The following is a 17,181-nucleotide window of genomic DNA, read 5'->3' as shown; positions in this document are numbered from 1 at the left end:
TTTCAATTTCGTTGGGAAGAGAAACAGTTTGAACAGAGGTTTGAGTCACACACATCTGATTCACTTTTGCAGTTATGGAGTTCACAAACTTCCGAAGCCCGTTTCTCAAGTCGTTTTCCGTTGTTAGGATCCAACAACCAAACAATTAACGATGTCCGAATCCCAAAACTAAAATATGACAATATCAGAACCAGAAACAAAAGTGATATGGTTCAAAAGACTTGAAAAGATTGACTTTGACAATAGACACATCCCACTGGGAAAACAAAGATGGAGGTTTGATGCTCACTTTTTCGGAAAATCCTTCCCAGTATGGATCGCGCCATGACCGGAAGTCAAAAATTTGTGATGCATGTATTGCTTAAAAATGACTAAAACACAAAGAAAATGTAACTACACTGACTCACATGGGCCGAGCATTTTACAGTTTTCCTTCACTGTGCACTCGATTCACCACCACAAACCGGGAGTGTCCCAGTTTTTGATTTTGAAACTCAGGTCACCCCAGGTACAAATGATGCTGATAAGATAAAGGTAAATAAACTATGATAGCATTTTATAAGCTCTGTTTCATCTCTCTTTGTTTCATGTGGATCAGTAAATACAGTAAATACAGAAATGCTGAACCTGGTCAAAACATCCACTTTGTTAAACAAAATCCTACAGAACTGAGCCCTGCCCTGCGGCTCAGTGCAGTGTGAAGCCCGTCTGTTGACTTCAGGTGAGACATTTGTCACCTGAACGCCGCCCGTTGTTAACATTTTCCACATTATAAATTTATGAGGCCTAAAGACTTTTGTGTTACCATCTTTTTTGTCCACACGTGGGACTTCTCAGGTTACTCAGGTAAATTTACTGAACAGTGTTGGGAAGGTGACTTTTAAAATGTAATCCCCTACAGATTACAGATTACATACACCAAAATGTAGTTTGTAACGTAATTCATTAAATTACTTGTGAGTAGTGAGTAATGTAATCTGAATACTTTGGATTACTTGATTTTCTGTAGAGACTCGGATGTCTTCAAATAAGATGTTTTATCTGCTAAAAGACAACAACCTGGTCTCCATGAGGCGTCAGTGGTTCAGTTCATCACCACAGAAGCAGTTTATGAGGAGCCCAGCCCAGATCACATGATCCTTATATCCACAGTGCCAAGTGTGTATCTGTACAGGCCCATGAACATTTGTGTGATATTAGTCACACATGAGAATGTCTGTGTTTACTAGTGTGTCACGAAAAGTGAGTTGTGTATGTGTGAGTTGTGTGACTGTAGATCAGTGTGTTGTGTTTCACCAGAAAAACAAGAAATGGAAATTATTTTTGTTCCAATTAGAATTTTAACAGCAAACACTGAAAAAGAAAGGAACTGTTTTAATTACTGATGATCTGGAAAAGTATTAATATTTTACAATACAAACGCATAGAATTATAAATAGATGATAATTTTTCTGACATTATGAGACACTCCTGTTGCTTCGAGCTCCATCCTTCGCCGAGTTATGACCAAAAACACATATTTGACCTTGGTTACCTTGACCTTAAAGTGACCTTGACCGGTTTCAACCTGTAACATCCATTGTGCCCCGGTTATGTGTGTGTCAACTTGTGTGATGATTGGGTGAATATTTTAGCCGCAGATGGTTCAGAAATTGCTGAAACTGCCTTTGTCCTTTTATAATGGGGTGACTGTTCAATTGACCCGTGTGACCTCAAATGACCTTGGATCGTCTCCAGACTTTTTTTGCATCGGGCACAGGGGCTTGACCCACGTACCAAATTTGGTGACAATCGGTCCATAAATGGCGGAATTATCGCGGGTGAACTGACACACAGACACAGGGTGAATATGAAACCTGATCAAACCTTCGGGGACACAGGCTCTGTGTTTCTCAATGGGAAAGACTTGACTGACATGTTTGGACACTTGTCACAGGTCCACAGTGAAACTAACCAGCTTGAACAGGCGTGTATTTGATTACTCATGGCAAAAGTACAAATATTTCAAAAGTAGGTAAATTACAGTAATTAGTGAGGGTGGCACGGATTACAAAATTCACTGTTCAGTTTGTATCACAGTTTAATGTCCTGGTTTTCGTTTCTGTACAGTTGTTGTTTATTTTTTCCTTTTAATCTCTAATACTTCAGAAATACACTTCAGCATTTGTTACATAGCTTCATTATCTACAACTTAGGACACAGTATTAAAAAAGTTTCATCCTCCTTCCTTTTGTCACTCCGATCCCTGGGGTTAGTTTGGTTTTGATTTTGGAGTTGTGTAAATTTCCTGATGTGGTCTTTTGTTTTGTGGTGTTGTCTTAACTGTCCTGTGGCTATGAAGTCCTAAAGTATGAGGGACTAAACAGGTTATCCTGTTTTGTAAGTTTTCTATTTCAAAACTGAGATGTCTAATTCTAAGGCTCAGCATCCCCCTCAGGTAACGCTGGGTTAACCTGGCTGCCCTATGTCCTGGTTCTGGTGCTTTCTTCTGCAAAGCCTTGGGAATCAGTTGCTTCTGTCGACACCTAAGGTTAAAGCGTAAATGATTCCTCTTTTCTGCTAAATTTTTAGTGTCCTTTTCCAGCTTCCTTACCAGTCCAACGGTAGCTGGCTCGTAGTGGTTCTCTAGATGTGTGAAGAATCCCTCAGTCGTCCAGGTAGAATCGTCGAGGAGAAAATTATTTTTCTAGTTAGTATAATGTCATCATGCACAAACTGAACTTGACTTGACTTGAAGCACATTCCTGGAACCATGGAGAATGTGTATTGTTGTCATCTACAGCATCTGTTTAGCCATAACAATAGCAAAGGCCATAAACATAAAACAGAACAGGTTGTGCTGATGATAAACACACAAATATAATAATACATGCATGTACACTGTGTTTTGATGTGGACACACCTCAAAAAATAAGATTCACGTAGAGAGTCAAAAAATAGGATGGATCCTATTTTCTGAAATCTACACACGCAGGTCGAACTGCAAGTGTGGACGTCCTCATTCACTTTTAATACTTTTAAAAAATACACATCCAAAGCGCCGAAATACATGTGCAGTGTCGCACGGTCAGTGAGAATTCCCGTGGCTCTGTACCGTGTGACGAGGGCTACAGGGCGGTGCTAATGTAGGCATAAAAATAAAATAAAACTCCACAGCAAAAACAGATAAAGGCACACGTGTGCGACGGACGCTACGTCGTCCGTTTGTTGTTTTTGTTCCCACGTCAACGTCGCTGAGGTAACGGGGCCGCTATGAGTTTGCGGGCCCCACACAACGTCTGTAGTGTGTGTGTTGGCGAAGCGTCTCTCTGTACCTGCTGCTGTGAGCCTCGTCACTTTGGTCAGATTCACCTGTTCTGCTTGATCTTGGAGTTTGGAGAAAAAGTTGCTATATTCACTTCTATAACTGCTTCATTTGAGATGAGACATAAAAATCATCATTACTCTCACTGAGTAATAGGGCACGAACGACAGCCGATATAATCGCTGATATAGTGATGTAAAAATTCACTGTAAATCTTGAATTGTTGGTTTGGCTCTAGTGGATTTTAAATTGGGTTTATTTAAGCGACATTTATTGTTATTCTGCCTCTTTACATCATATTTACAGACAGTAGGTTGGACTAATGCCATTTTTGTATCACATTCTATTTGCAAGTAAAGAAAGTAAACTACTGCTATCAGGATTTAGCCATAAATGTGTGCGCGCCACCATAACCACATTGGGGGGGGGGGGGGGTTTCGCGGAATTTGTCCTTTCTCCTGTGGTCACCTCTGAGCCCGTCCTGACAGTGAGTCCTGTTTCAGTTCTGGTTTAGTCCTGTTTTAGTCCTAGTTCAGTTGTGGATTAGTCCTCCTCTTCAGTCCTGGAATCAGTCCTGGGTTAGTCCTGGTTTAGTCTTAGTTCAGTCCGTGGCGTAGGCAGCGCAAAAGTCTGATATAATCTCGGGTTAACGGGCAGGTGCGGTCCTGTACTGGCAGGTGCGGTGTTGGACTGGGGGTCTCCAAAAATGGACCAGTGCAGGACTCTGCGCTGTTGGGCTCCATTATGGAATAAATGAATCTTCAGTTTGTTACATAAAGAAGGAGGAAAATAACATGACAACAGCAGAAATAAGTTTTAAGAAGGAAGTAAAAAGGGTTGCACCTGTCGATCCTGTCTGAGAAAAGTATATAAAGTTTGTGCTGAGGGGTTTTACAGCCTTAAAACAGATAGAGTAATTGTAAAATATAAAGTTGACTACTTATCGCAGGTTATTTTTAGAACATAACTCCCGCGATAATCGAGGGACACTGTCCTCTCACTTCACAACCTGTGCACATGGACTCACATTTGTCCCGACCGGGATGGAAAATGGAGAATTTCTTGTACAAGTCATTGTTAAATGCGCTTTTGCGCTTCGGTATCTTGCAGACTGACCGAATGTTTGTGTCTCGCTCCTTCTGAGTCACAGACGCTACGAGAGACGCTCAGTTTAATGAACGGTAATGAAAACCCGGACATTTGCATCACTTCATAAAAAAAAAAAAATGGACGCCCAGGACAGGACACAAAATACAGACATGTCCGGGGAAAAACGGTCATGTGGTCACCCTATCTATGCATAAATGTGGATCATTCACACCACTATTCACAGCTCATTTACATATCAGCGCAGGTCCAGTAACAAATCAAAGTCACTTTACAGTAGGACAATAGAAAACAGTCTGTGTCTGTGCGGGAGTTACAGCAGCTAATCGCTAACCAATGATAAGAACCTAAAGTAGCTTCAAAACATTTCCAACACTCAGCGCTCACACAGGCTCCTCTCAGATCACAAGTCTGAACTAATAAATGTCCTTTGAATACAGACTCAACCTGATTGTCCATGTAAAGAATATAATCTCATGGATCTGTGTCTGTGGGTGTAAACAAACACACGTGAGTGTCGTGACTTCTGGTGGTGCGTTCAGGGACAGTACGGACACACACACAGACAAATGACTCCTCAGATAAATACTGTACACATATTGGGACATTTATCTGTCTTTAAATTTGATTAAATTAACCTAATGTGGAGAGTCTAAGCTTTTAAACTGTTTTATATATCGGTTTGGCCCTATTGAGTAATATTATTCTGAAGTAACTTTAACTTTACTCTTACATGTTTGTTTACTCTTTCCTTCAGAACATGGAACCTCAGAAGGCGAAGGTGGTCCTGATCTTGGACTCTGAGGCGGTGGATTCGCTCAAAGACGGAGTCAACTTCAAGAAAAACCCACAAGACGCCAAATGTTACATCATCTACAAGAGTGAGGAGGGGTACCGCGCCTGCAAGAACCAGTGCAAACACCAGGGGGGGGTCTTCATCAAGGACATAGAAGATCTAGGAGGAAGGTGAGATTTATTTTTTTTACGCTATTTGACTTTTTGGGAAAACAATATTATGATAAGAGTTGCCAATTCCCTCCATCCCGTCTGGAGCCAGAACCAAACAAGATCGTCCAATCAGATTTGTTAATTTCAGTGACACATGTGAAACCGAGGAGCTCATTGGTCACCATCATTTACCAACAAAATAAATTCTTCACCTCAGCTCAGAGTCCTGCATGGGTCCATTTTTGGAGAGCCGCACCCGCGTGGTTGTGGTGTATATATTTATACTCCGCTAATGTTTGTGGCTTTGGTTCTTGGGTCTTTCTCTTTCTTCCGGATAATAACGTCTCTGGATACTCGTCCCTGATTGGGTTAGTTTAGCATTTTCAACTTCTGACCCCGACGCCCAGGACGCGTGTCTAGAGCGTCAACGCCAGAACGCTCAATGCGCCAGATTTGCGCCACCCTGACGCCCGAAGACGCGCCTCAAAAACGCAGGACGCTCGAGACGCGCGTCCACATAGACTTTACATATAATAGGGCTGGGTATCTTTAAGAAGTTGCCGATACGATACATACCTCGATACATAGTCCACGATACGATACATACCTCGATACAGTGCACTTTCAGTTCGATATGATATATTTCAAATAGATTCAATACGGTTCAATAAAAAAAAGGCTAAATCATTGCTGTGACACTAAAAGTCTTTGTTAAACCACTTCATGTGCAAAGTTAAAATGAAACACAAACATTTTAATAATAAAAACAGTGAAAATGTCAAATCTGTCACATGAACAAGTTTCCTTCCACCAAACAAGCGACAAAACTGTAGCTCTGTAACAAAATAATAGAGTAAAATATACCAAAAAATACCCTTGGTGATATATCGATACAGCACCTCACGATATCGATTCTGTATCATCAAGTTAAGTGATACGATATATCGATAGTTTGATATTTTTGCACGCCCCTAACATATAAACTGGCCGCTTTGACGCTTTGGTCTGAACGAGCCTTTAGGCAAGACACTTCACCCACATTGCCTTGTATGAAAGTGGAGTGTGTGTGAGTGATGGTGGTGGTCGGAGGGACCGATGGTGCAGATTGGCAGCCTCGCTTCCATCAGCCTTTATGCACACACAGGGACAGACTTTCACTGTAGGAACCAGACCTTTGTTGACAGTAGGGATGGGCATGATTAGTCGATTAATCGATAATTGATCATTAAGAATTTCATCGATTATGTTCATTTTAATGGACAAACTGAATGTATGTTTGTGTGTGTCGTGACCAAACAGGTGTGTACATGTGTCTCTGCATCAGAAGGAGCGAGACACAAACAGTGGGTCAGTCTGTAACGAACCGAAGCACAAATGTGTGTTTAACAATGATTTGTACAAGAAATTCCACACTTTCCGTTGCGTTCGGGACAAGTGTGAGTCCATGTGCACAGTGGATAAAGCAGCACATATGTTTCTGTGTCCAGTGGGAAAAAGTTTTTCCAGGTGAGAGTCGCTCAATGTGGATGACGAGGCCCCGCCCCCTCCCCCCGTACGCTGTCCTGGTTTTGACAAACACAAATCTGGTCACACTGACCTGTATTCACCTGAGTCATGTCTTTTAATCCAACAGAAGTTGAACCACATCAGCGACACAAGAGCTGGAGTTTTATCTTCACTTAGTTTATGCAAAGTTAGCGATGCGGTTTTTAAGTTTTGTTTCTGTGAGATTTGCACAAAACTGAATTAAACACATTATAATGTCAAACGGGCTGATGTGGCTCTAGAGTCGTTACGGTTTATATGTCGTAAAGTTGAATTTATTTATGCAGATTAGTGCAGATAGTAATAATAATGATGATCATTTTAATATAAAAACGTTAATGATTAATCGATAATCGATCGTTAATTCTTCCGACGATCGATTAAGAAAATTTCATCGAATGCACATCCCTAGTTGACAGTCAACATGAGACACTGGTTAAACTTAATTTATCCAATGGTCACAGTGTTTATCAGCTCCACACCCAGACAGTCAGGAAGCCAAAACCAACACAAGCTGCAATTAAGACTAATCATGAGCTTTAAGAACACATGTTGGGCTTGCGTTTGTTATGGTGATAATCGCTGGATCATTATGTAATTATTTGTACATTTTAAATCGCAGTACTCTTCACAAACGACTTCAAGGTCAATTGTGTAACTTTTCTTTTTTCTGAAGGGTCCATCAAATGCTTTTCTCCATGTAGATTTCTTGCTTTGTCTGGAATGTTTCAAGTATGGCATTAAACCTTTCTATCTTCATGAGAAAACGGGCCAAGTTGCAGGTCAGATCTGTGAGAGGCGACTGAAGTCAGAATGTCTGTTTTTCCAGGTATTTTAAGCAGCAAATCCATCCGTAATTGAATAAATGTAAGGTAATGTGTTTAATGTCATACTGTGGAACATTCCAGGCAGAGCAGTGACATTTCCATAGAAAAAAGCTAACAGACCCCGACCAAAAAGTTACATAGTGCACCTTTAATAAAAGAAAGAAGTACTTATTGATTGCTGCCCAATTTTTAACATTTATACTAGCTTTTTTTACACAGATTTTTAATTGGAGGACTGAATACAGATCCTCATTAGCTTTATTTACTCTAATGTTTTTTATTTACTGCTTTTTAAGATTTACTCTGTTTTACTCTGTACTCTGTCTTAATTTGTGGCATGTTTCTAAAATCCATCCATCCATTTTCTTCCTCTTACCCGGGGCCGGGTCGTGGGGGCATCAGTCTAACCAGGGACTCCCAGACTTCCTCCACCCCAGACACTTCCTCCAGCTCCATCAGGGGGACCCCGAGGTGTTCCCAGGCCAGCTCAGAGACATAGTCCCTCCAGCATGTCCTGGGTCTTCCCCGGGGCCTCATGCCCAGAACACCTCCCAAGGGAGACGCCCAGGAGGCTTCCGAATCAGATGTCGTCCTCTCAGCTGGCTCCTCTCGACGTGGAGGAGCAGTGGCTCTACTCTGAGCTCCTCCTGTGTGACTGAGCTCCTCACTCTATCTCTAAGGGCGAGCCCCGCCACCCTGCGAAGGAAACTCATTTGTGCCGCTTGTTTCCGCGATCTCGTCCTTTCGGTCATTACCCAGAGCTCATGACCAGAGGTGAGACTGACTGGTAAATTGAGAGCTTTGCCTTTCGGCTCAGCTCCTCTTCACCACAACAGTCTGATACAGCGACCACATCACTGCCGACGCTGCACCGATCCGTCAGTCTCCTCTCCTTGAACTGCCACTTTGAAGTGGAGGAGTTTGAGTAAAACTTTCCACCACGATGAGTAATAGAACAAGGCCAGATACGTCGCCTGGATTGGTGTTGCTCCACTCTGGAGCCAGGCCTGAGGTGGGTGCTCCACATAAAGCGTCTGGTGGCCGGGCCTTCCCCACGGGGCCCGGCTGGGGACCAAGGAGCGACGTGGGGCCGTCCCCCCGTGGATCCATCACCCACGGGAGGATTTATAAAGGGGCGGCAGGTCTCTGCAGATCGTGATCATTTTAAAATGTTTCTAGTGATGGTTCTGTCGTAGGGAGGACCTGTTATTTTGTCTCTGAAGATTCAAGAACCTCTTCCTTTGTGTTCCAGCACGGTGAAATGCACCAAACACAACTGGAAACTCAACGTGTCCACCATGAAGTACGTGAACCCTCCAGACAGCTTCATGCAGGACGAGCTGGGTGAGTGCACACTGCTAATACTAATACTAATAATACTAATACTAATACTAATACTAATACTAATACTAATACTAATACTAATACTAATACTAATACTAATACTAATACTAATACTAATACTATACTAATACTAATACTATACTAATACTAATACTAATACTAATACTAATACTAATAATAATACTAATACTATCTCTAATACGAATACTAATTCTTAACGCTAAGTGTAAGGCTAAGACTTACTTAGACTTAGACAAACTTTATTGATTTACAAGGGAAATTATTTGGACAACACAAGTGACGTCTCTCTGTATTTTTCATACTGAGGGACATTGGTCTGGTCCCCACTCCCTGTGTCACTTCAGCCAAAAGTTACACAATGCACCTTTAACTAATGTTAAACTATGATACATATTGACCACAGGTACTGTCCCATTAAACCTCCTCTTCTTCTCCTCTGACCCTCTCCTCTCCTCCTCTGACCCTCTCCTCCTCTGACCCTCTCCTCTCCTCCTCTGACCCTCTCCTCTCCTCCTCTGACCCTCTCCTCTCTTCCTCTGACCCTCTCCTCTCCTCCTCTGACCCTCTCCTGACCCTCTCCTCTCTCCTCTGACCCTCTCCTCTCCTCTCCTCTGACCCTCTCCTCTCCCTCTCTCTCTCTGACCCTCTCCTCTCTCCTCTCCTCTCTGACCCTCTCCTCTCTCTCCTCTGACCCTCTCCTCTCCCTCTGACCCTCTCCTCTCTCTCTGACCCTCTCCTCTCTCCTCTGACCCTCTCCTCCTCTGACCCTCTCCTCCTCTCTTCCTCTCTGACCCTCTCCTCTCCTCCTCTGACCCTCTCCTCTCTGACCCTCTCCTCTCCTCTCCTGACCCTCTCCTCTCCTCCTCTGACCCTCTCCTCTCTGACCCTCTCCTCTCTCCTCCTCTGACCCTCTCTCTCTCTCCTCCTCTGACCCTCTCCTCTCCTCCTCTGACCCTCTCCTCTCCTCCTCTGACCCTCTCCTCTCCTCCTCTGCTCTTCTGACTCTCTCCTCTGGTACTGTCCCACTAAACTAGTCAGAAATGATAAACATATGAAGCCTGACCTGTTGTGGTGCAGAGGTGGAGGTGCTGGAGGACGGGGGCTTACAGCTGGTGGAGTTGTGCCCAGAGGACCCCTGGTTACTGGACCCCCGGGAGCCTGTGGAGCTGCAGCCTGGAGAGGTGCAGGTCTGTACCACCCCTGTCCTAACTGCAGAAATATAAAAGATATTTAATACTTTTATGACAAAATATCCCTATAATGTAAAAAAGATGCATCAGATTTGTAAAGTTGGCACCTGTATGAATAAAGTGAAAGGAGATGAGGAGATCTGAGTTTGGAAAGTAGAAAAAAATATGATTCTATGTGAAATTTCTGGCCATTTAAAAAAGGGGACCCAAGATGACGAATGTACCCTTTAGCTCCAGCCTTTGAACTGAACATGTGACATACAAAATCATGGTGACATTTTAAAATGGCCTCAAGGGTCTCCAGATGACCAGAGGGTTATTTGAGGGAGATGAAATCTTCTGTTAGAGGCAATAACAGCTTATAAAACAATTTTGGACCTCGGGGGTTTTCCATCAGTGACTTTACAAATCCAGACTTATCCTGAAATCCTGAGCTGAATCTACTTCCAACTTTAGCTTAAGCCTCAACCCATTCCACGACAGAAATGAGCCTCTAACTAAACGAGAGGAGCCACAGTGCTCCCCCTCCTCTCCCGGTCACTCTGCAGGTAGAGCGGCGGCGGCTGTGTAGTGTGGACCCAGGAGCCTGGTTAATGCCCCCGGGGACTGAAGTTGCCCGACCGCTTCTGGATGTGCGGTCGCACGTGTGGAGTTTAAGTCCCATGTACATGTTCCCTAAACAGAAACGATCAAATCATTGCCATGGTGTTTGCAGTTTGAGAGGAAGCGAGAGACGAGGGGATGAAGAGAGAGACAGACGTGATGAAGAAGAGAACAGACAGAAACCACTGAAAACCAGCTCCTCCTCAGAGTCCAAACCAGCGTCTGTCTGTGTGCAAATGTCAAATATGAAATAATGGCCAAAGGCTTTTATATGGTTTGTGCCTTTTTGAAGTGTCCACGCACACGTGTGTCCACGCACACGTGTGTCCATGTCCACGCACACGTGTGTCCACGCACACGTGTGTCCATGTCCACGCACACGTGTGTCCATGTCCACGCACACGTGTGTCCATGTCCACGCACACGTGTGTCCACGCACACGTGTGTCCATGTCCACGCACACGTGTGTCCACGCACACGTGTGTCCACGCACACGTGTGTCCCGTCCACGCACACGTGTGTCCACGCACACGTGTGTCATGTCACGCACACGTGTGTCCACGCACATGTGTGTCCACGCACACGTGTGTCCACGCACACGTGTGTCCACGCACACGTGTGTCCCGTGTGTTGGAGTGTATGGACTGTAAAAGTCTCAAGTAACACGCAACTATAAAAGTCAGTGTTTAAACTGTATCAGACAGGGACATGTGTGCGTCTGTCACATGTGTGTGTCTGACACAGGTGTGCGTCTGACACAGGTGTGCGTCTGACACACGTGTGCGTCTGACACAGGTGTGCGTCTGACACAGTGTGTGACGTGTGTGCTGACACATGTGACACAGTGTGTCTGACACAGTGTGTTCTGACAGGTGTGAGACAAAAAACTCACACCTGAAACAGGATCATAACAGGTTTTTGTGTGTAGGTGACGTACCTGACCCACGCCTGCATGGAGCTGAAGCTGGGCCAGTGCACGTTCCTGTTCGACCCGTGGTTACAGGGCCCTGCCTTCGCTCGGGGCTGGTGGCTCCTTCATGAACCTCCTGCAGACTGGAGAGAGCGTCTGTGTGGAGCCGACCTCATCTACATCAGCCACATGCACTCAGACCATCTCAGGTACCTGTGGCACAGCGATCAGCCTCCTCCTCCTCTCAGCCTGTGCTCTTTTGTTCTTGCAGTTATCCCACTCTTAAAGTCCTGTCCGAGAGGAGACCGGACATGCCCATATACGTCGGGGACACGTCCAGACCTGTGTTCTGGTCAGTTTATTTTATTATTTTACTTTTCTCACTCAGTGAGTTTTAGCCCCGAGACTCTGAGCAAAGGAACAATTACATGAAAATGAATGTAATCCAGACTTTCTTTGGTCATGACTAGTACCACACCAGGTCTAAATCAACATCAGAACTTCAAGTGGGACTAAACACCACCCGTCTATAATAACTGGAGAGGGTATTGCTGTTTTAGACCTGTCCCCAGTTGGACTAGTGCCCAGATTAAAATCTTCTGCATAAATAAACTCAACTTTATAAACTCGACATATAAACCATAAACACACTCGAACCACATCAGCCCGTTTGACATTATAATGTGTTTAATGCAGCTTTGACACTTCTGTTTATGTTTTACAGGAACGAAACTTAAAACCACGACTCATTTTCATAAACTATAAGCTCTGAGAAAAACAGTTCGCTCGCTGATGTGGTTCAGCTGCTCTCGGACTAAGGCCCTGGCTCCACTGCACAAATATTCTGTGTGTATTTGATGGGAATAGTGGAGCCAGGCCCTTAGGCCCTGCCAACGTTTACACACATAACCTCAGTAAACCACCGCCGCATGCCAACACAACGCCTGATCAGTGCTTTATTACTGTAATTATTGTAATTTACCTGTGATATTTTAAAAAAAGTACAGTGCTGTAATTACTGTAATTTACTTTTACTAATGAAAACACTGTAATTTATTTTTTGAAAAATTCATATGCAAATGACCAATAATTACACTAATAAAGCACTAATGAACAGTGTTTCTGGCCCTTTCAGGCCCTGACTCATACGACACACCCCTGCCCTGGGAGCACACTGCTGATGGCAAACACAAATACAACAATAGATGCTCTGAGTGTGTATTTTGTTGGGGATCCTCCCCTACACTCACGTAGAGCCTCCAAAAATAGGATGGATCACTTTCAATACATTCTAAAAATTTTGTGTCCAAAAGTTGCAGTTTTTACGCTCGTGCAGGACGAGATCCACCTGCACTGGAGCCACGGCCTCAGTCCAAGTACTTCACCCTACACAAGCTTAAAAACTGTAAGTGTGAGAGGAGGAGTAAAGGGAAGAGTGAGGGCTAAGTCCCACTTTAGTAAGATCAAGAGACAGATGGAGAAGCACTCTCCTCACAGCAGGCAGGTCCCAGGTTTGGTCACTTTGTTTATGTCGGTCACTTTATTCATGTCTGTCACTTTATTCATATCAGGTCACTTTATTTATGCTGGTCACTTTATTTATGTCGCTACTGTTGCAGTGAAAAGACTGGAAAGTATTTTTTGAACGCATGAACACTCAATTTCATGTCGCATGTCATAGTGTCCCGGTTACTATCGGAATAAACCAGCTACAGTATCCTGGTTTCTAATAACCGGGATACTGCGTTTACATGCACCATGAAGAAACCGGGACACTGAAAAAACCCGATCGTACCCGGGACACTGATGTGCTGTAAACACACTCACTGTCTCTGTTATGTTGCAGGTATTTGGAGCAAAGTCAAGTGAAACTGATCAACATCAACGTGGTTCCTTTTGGCGTCTGGCAAAACGTAAGTCCATGAATTTTAAAGCAGCACTGTGTAACGTTTCTCGTGGAGGAGCCGCTACCTGCTTGTCTCCATGGAGATGTTTTTGCTTCGCCCGGGATGCTCCACAGAAAGGCATTACATTTATCTATCTAGGTGGCTCTTACCTCCACTCGAAAAGTTACATAGTGCTCCTTTAAATGTCCTATATTACACAAAACTGACTCTTATGAGGTTTAAGTCATGTTATAATGTTGTTCCTCCTCAATAACAAACCTGGAGTTGTGTTTTGTTTCAGTCACACATGTTTGAGTAACACTTTATTATAGTCTGTCTACATCTCCAAAGCTCCAAATGCTCTGCTCCACCTTGTGATGTCATGAAGTGGTAGTTTTCAAGTGAACTTCTACTACATTTTGTCTTTTGTCCAGTAGAGATCGGCAAACTCAACCAAAACATGTGTGAATGAAACAAAACACAACTCCAGATCTGTTTGTGATGAGGTTTTTCTCCACTGGTTCGGCTCATTTCTTCAAACAGAAATTACATTCTCAAAACAACACGGTCAAATCCCCAAACCATCTCGCAGTCGTTCACAACAGAATGGCATTTCTCACTGATTTCATCAAATTGCACATGTCTTAGTGCATGTCTCAAGTGGTTCTGTACAAGTCTAACTTGATTCATCGGCCGGTTTCACTTCGTGGAAACTGTCTGACCTCGCAGCATTAGGATTCGTTCACTCGATGGTAGGCGGGTACATTTTAAAATTTGTCTCCGCTCAGTTTCATCTCTCTCCTAGGAATGGGCGTGATTAGTCAATTAATCGATAATTGATCGTTAAGAATTTCATCGATTACGTTCATTTTAATCGACAAACTGAATGTAGGTTGTTGTGTGTATCGTGACCAAACAGGTGTGTACATGTGTCTCTGCATCAGAAGGAGCGAGACACAAACAGTGGGTCAGTCTGTAACGTACCAAAGCACAAATGTGGATTTAATGATGATTTGTACAAGAATTTCCACACTTTACGTTCCGGTCGGGACAAGTGTGAGTCCATGTGCACAGTGTATAAAGCAGCACATATGTTTCGGTGTCCAGTGGGAAAAAGTTCACCAGGACACAGAAAACATGAAAAAGTTTTACCAGGTGAGAGTCGCTCGATGTCGATGACGAGTCCCCACCCCCCTCCCCCCGTACGGTGTCCTGGTTTTGACAAACACAAATCTGGTCACACTAACCTGTATTCACCTGAGTCATGTCCTTCAGTCCAGTCAAGTTGAACTGCATCAGCGACACAAGAGCTGTTTTTATTTTCTTCGCTTAGTTTATGCAAATGATTTGTTTCTGTGAGAGTTGCACAAAACTGAATTAAACACATTATAATGTCAAACGGGCTGATGTGGCTCTAGAGTCGTTACGGTTTATATGTCGTAAAGTTGAATTTATTTATGCAGATTAGTGCAGATAGTAATAATGATGATTATTTTAATATAGAAACGTTAAAGATTAATTGATAATCGATCGTTAATTCTCTCGACGATTGATAAAGAAAATTTAATCGAATGCCCGTCCCTAGTCTCAAGTGTCTCCGAGCATCTTTGCAAATGGTTCTGTACAAATCAGTGAAGAGATAAATATTCTGTGTTGGCAACAATTCCCGAGATCGAGGATTTAAAGCCGGAACAAAGAGAATGTTTGGTGAATTTCCTACGGGATTTGGTGCATTACATACGTCACGACCAAACAGCAGCGATTGGTTAAATAAAAAAAGTACCTGCCTACTGTCAAACAAACAAATCCTAATGCTGCGAGGTCAGACGGTTTCCACAAACTGAAACCAGCTGATGAATCAGGCGAACATAATGCCAAAGGGACGATGCATTTTGGAGGCATTGACTATTTATATGAGAAAGGAGTTTAGTTTTGACACATGGGTAAAGTGTTTTGGGAGAAATTTGAGCTTTTGCTGGTGACCTGTAACGTTGCTCAGAACTGTCACACTGTTTGACCAAATGATCTTATAGTGTAGCTTATAGAATGTCCTTTTGTTTCAAGAAATGAGCCAAACCAACAGAGAAAAACTGTAAAACATAGATCAGGAAACAGTGTAATATTTGCCCTTTAGTGTTTGTAAAAAGTGAAAAGTTAAACCGTCTCTTGTCTGTGTGATGTAGGTAAACGAACATTTGCGTTTCATGATTTTGATGGACGGAGTTCACCCTGAAATGGACACCTGCATCATCGTCCAGTACAAAGGTAAATAAAGTATAATTATATCTTTAATAGCAGACATGTCAAACTTGTCCCGCGATATAATTACATTTGGCACGCGAGATTATATCAACTCTGTATTAGAGCTGCCCACCGCCTACAGACTATAGAAACATTATTTATTTAAAATATTGCTATTTTATATTCTGCTTGTTCTGGATTCAATGTTTAAGCAAAACTATTATTAAAAATTATTTTAATAAGAAAAGGTTTAACATAACATATCTCGAAAGAAGAGAAAACATGCAGATGTTGTTGAATTTTTTCAATAATATTTAGTTTGGCCCTCGACTTTGTCCCAGTTTTTAATTTTGGCCTCTGTGAATTTGAGTTTGACTCCCCTGATCTATAGTGACTCATCATTAGTGTTGAGGCTGCTGTTTCGTGAGGAGGTTGTGGGTTTGACTCCTGATCTCTGAGTAGACTCTGCATTGGTGGAATGTAATGAAGTAAAAGTAGGAAAATACTTAAAAATGTTCAGGTATCTGTATTTTGCTTAGATCTCTGTACTGTATCTGTACTTTCTACCTCACCACATTTTTGAACAGGACTGAAATAAAATCTGCTGAAAAGGCTGAGGGTTCATTTTTAACACATTTGTAGTTTGAGCACAAACAAACAAAAATATACAAAGAAAAACAGAACAAATTAAAAAGGAATTACCGTATTTTTTGGACTATAAATTGCTGTGGAGTATAAGTCGCTCCAGCCAAAAAATGCATAATGAAGATGAAAAAAACATATGTCACACTTTTTGGGGGAAATATATTTTATAAAATCAGAGACCAGGAACCGACATTTCCTGTGTAAAATCAAGTTGTAGTAAAAACAATAGAAGAGAGAACAACAGACTGTTAACGTCACATATGAACAGTTCTTCAGATAAACTATAACATAAACAACAGAACAGAACAAGTTTAACAAACTCTCCATCTCACTCCAAATCACTAAATCCATTCAATTCTTCTTCCTCGGTGTCACTTCTGAACAACTCCACGACCTCCGGAGGTAAACAGAGCGACGCTTCTCTCTTCTGTGTCGCTGTCGTCAGACTCAGCATCAGTTCCAGTTAGAATTATTCTGGTCTTTCTGAATCCCGACAGGATGGTTTCTGTGTCACTGAAGTCCAGGCTTTGTCCATCCATCCAGTGACTTCAGGAAAGTTTCATGATGCATCCTCCCGGTTACCGTGAAGTTGTGTTCTCCATCCCCACTT

The 17,181-nt window shown here is 42.8% G+C and overlaps 1 protein-coding gene across 2 annotated transcripts in view; it reads left to right on the top strand.

Moving 5' to 3' along the window:
* Nucleotides 1-17,181, top strand: part of cmah (cytidine monophospho-N-acetylneuraminic acid hydroxylase) — a 45,925-nt gene that overhangs the window by 11,059 nt on the left and 17,685 nt on the right. For both annotated transcript variants that reach the window (XM_055160006.1, XM_055160007.1), the window contains exons 2-8: nucleotides 5,169-5,377; nucleotides 8,984-9,075; nucleotides 10,174-10,283; nucleotides 11,818-12,008; nucleotides 12,071-12,151; nucleotides 13,646-13,712; nucleotides 15,869-15,950. In XM_055160006.1, the coding sequence (XP_055015981.1) occupies nucleotides 5,172-5,377; nucleotides 8,984-9,075; nucleotides 10,174-10,283; nucleotides 11,818-12,008; nucleotides 12,071-12,151; nucleotides 13,646-13,712; nucleotides 15,869-15,950 (829 nt within the window). In that variant the 5' untranslated portion in view covers nucleotides 5,169-5,171. The remainder of the gene's footprint in view (nucleotides 1-5,168; nucleotides 5,378-8,983; nucleotides 9,076-10,173; nucleotides 10,284-11,817; nucleotides 12,009-12,070; nucleotides 12,152-13,645; nucleotides 13,713-15,868; nucleotides 15,951-17,181) is intronic.

This window comes from Boleophthalmus pectinirostris, unplaced genomic scaffold (genome assembly GCF_026225935.1).
Source record: "Boleophthalmus pectinirostris isolate CB_2022bp ecotype Guang Dong unplaced genomic scaffold, ASM2622593v1 HiC_scaffold_2826, whole genome shotgun sequence".
In the NCBI taxonomy this organism is placed as follows: domain Eukaryota; kingdom Metazoa; phylum Chordata; class Actinopteri; order Gobiiformes; family Gobiidae; genus Boleophthalmus; species Boleophthalmus pectinirostris.
This window is presented reverse-complemented; position numbering and strand designations above follow the sequence as displayed.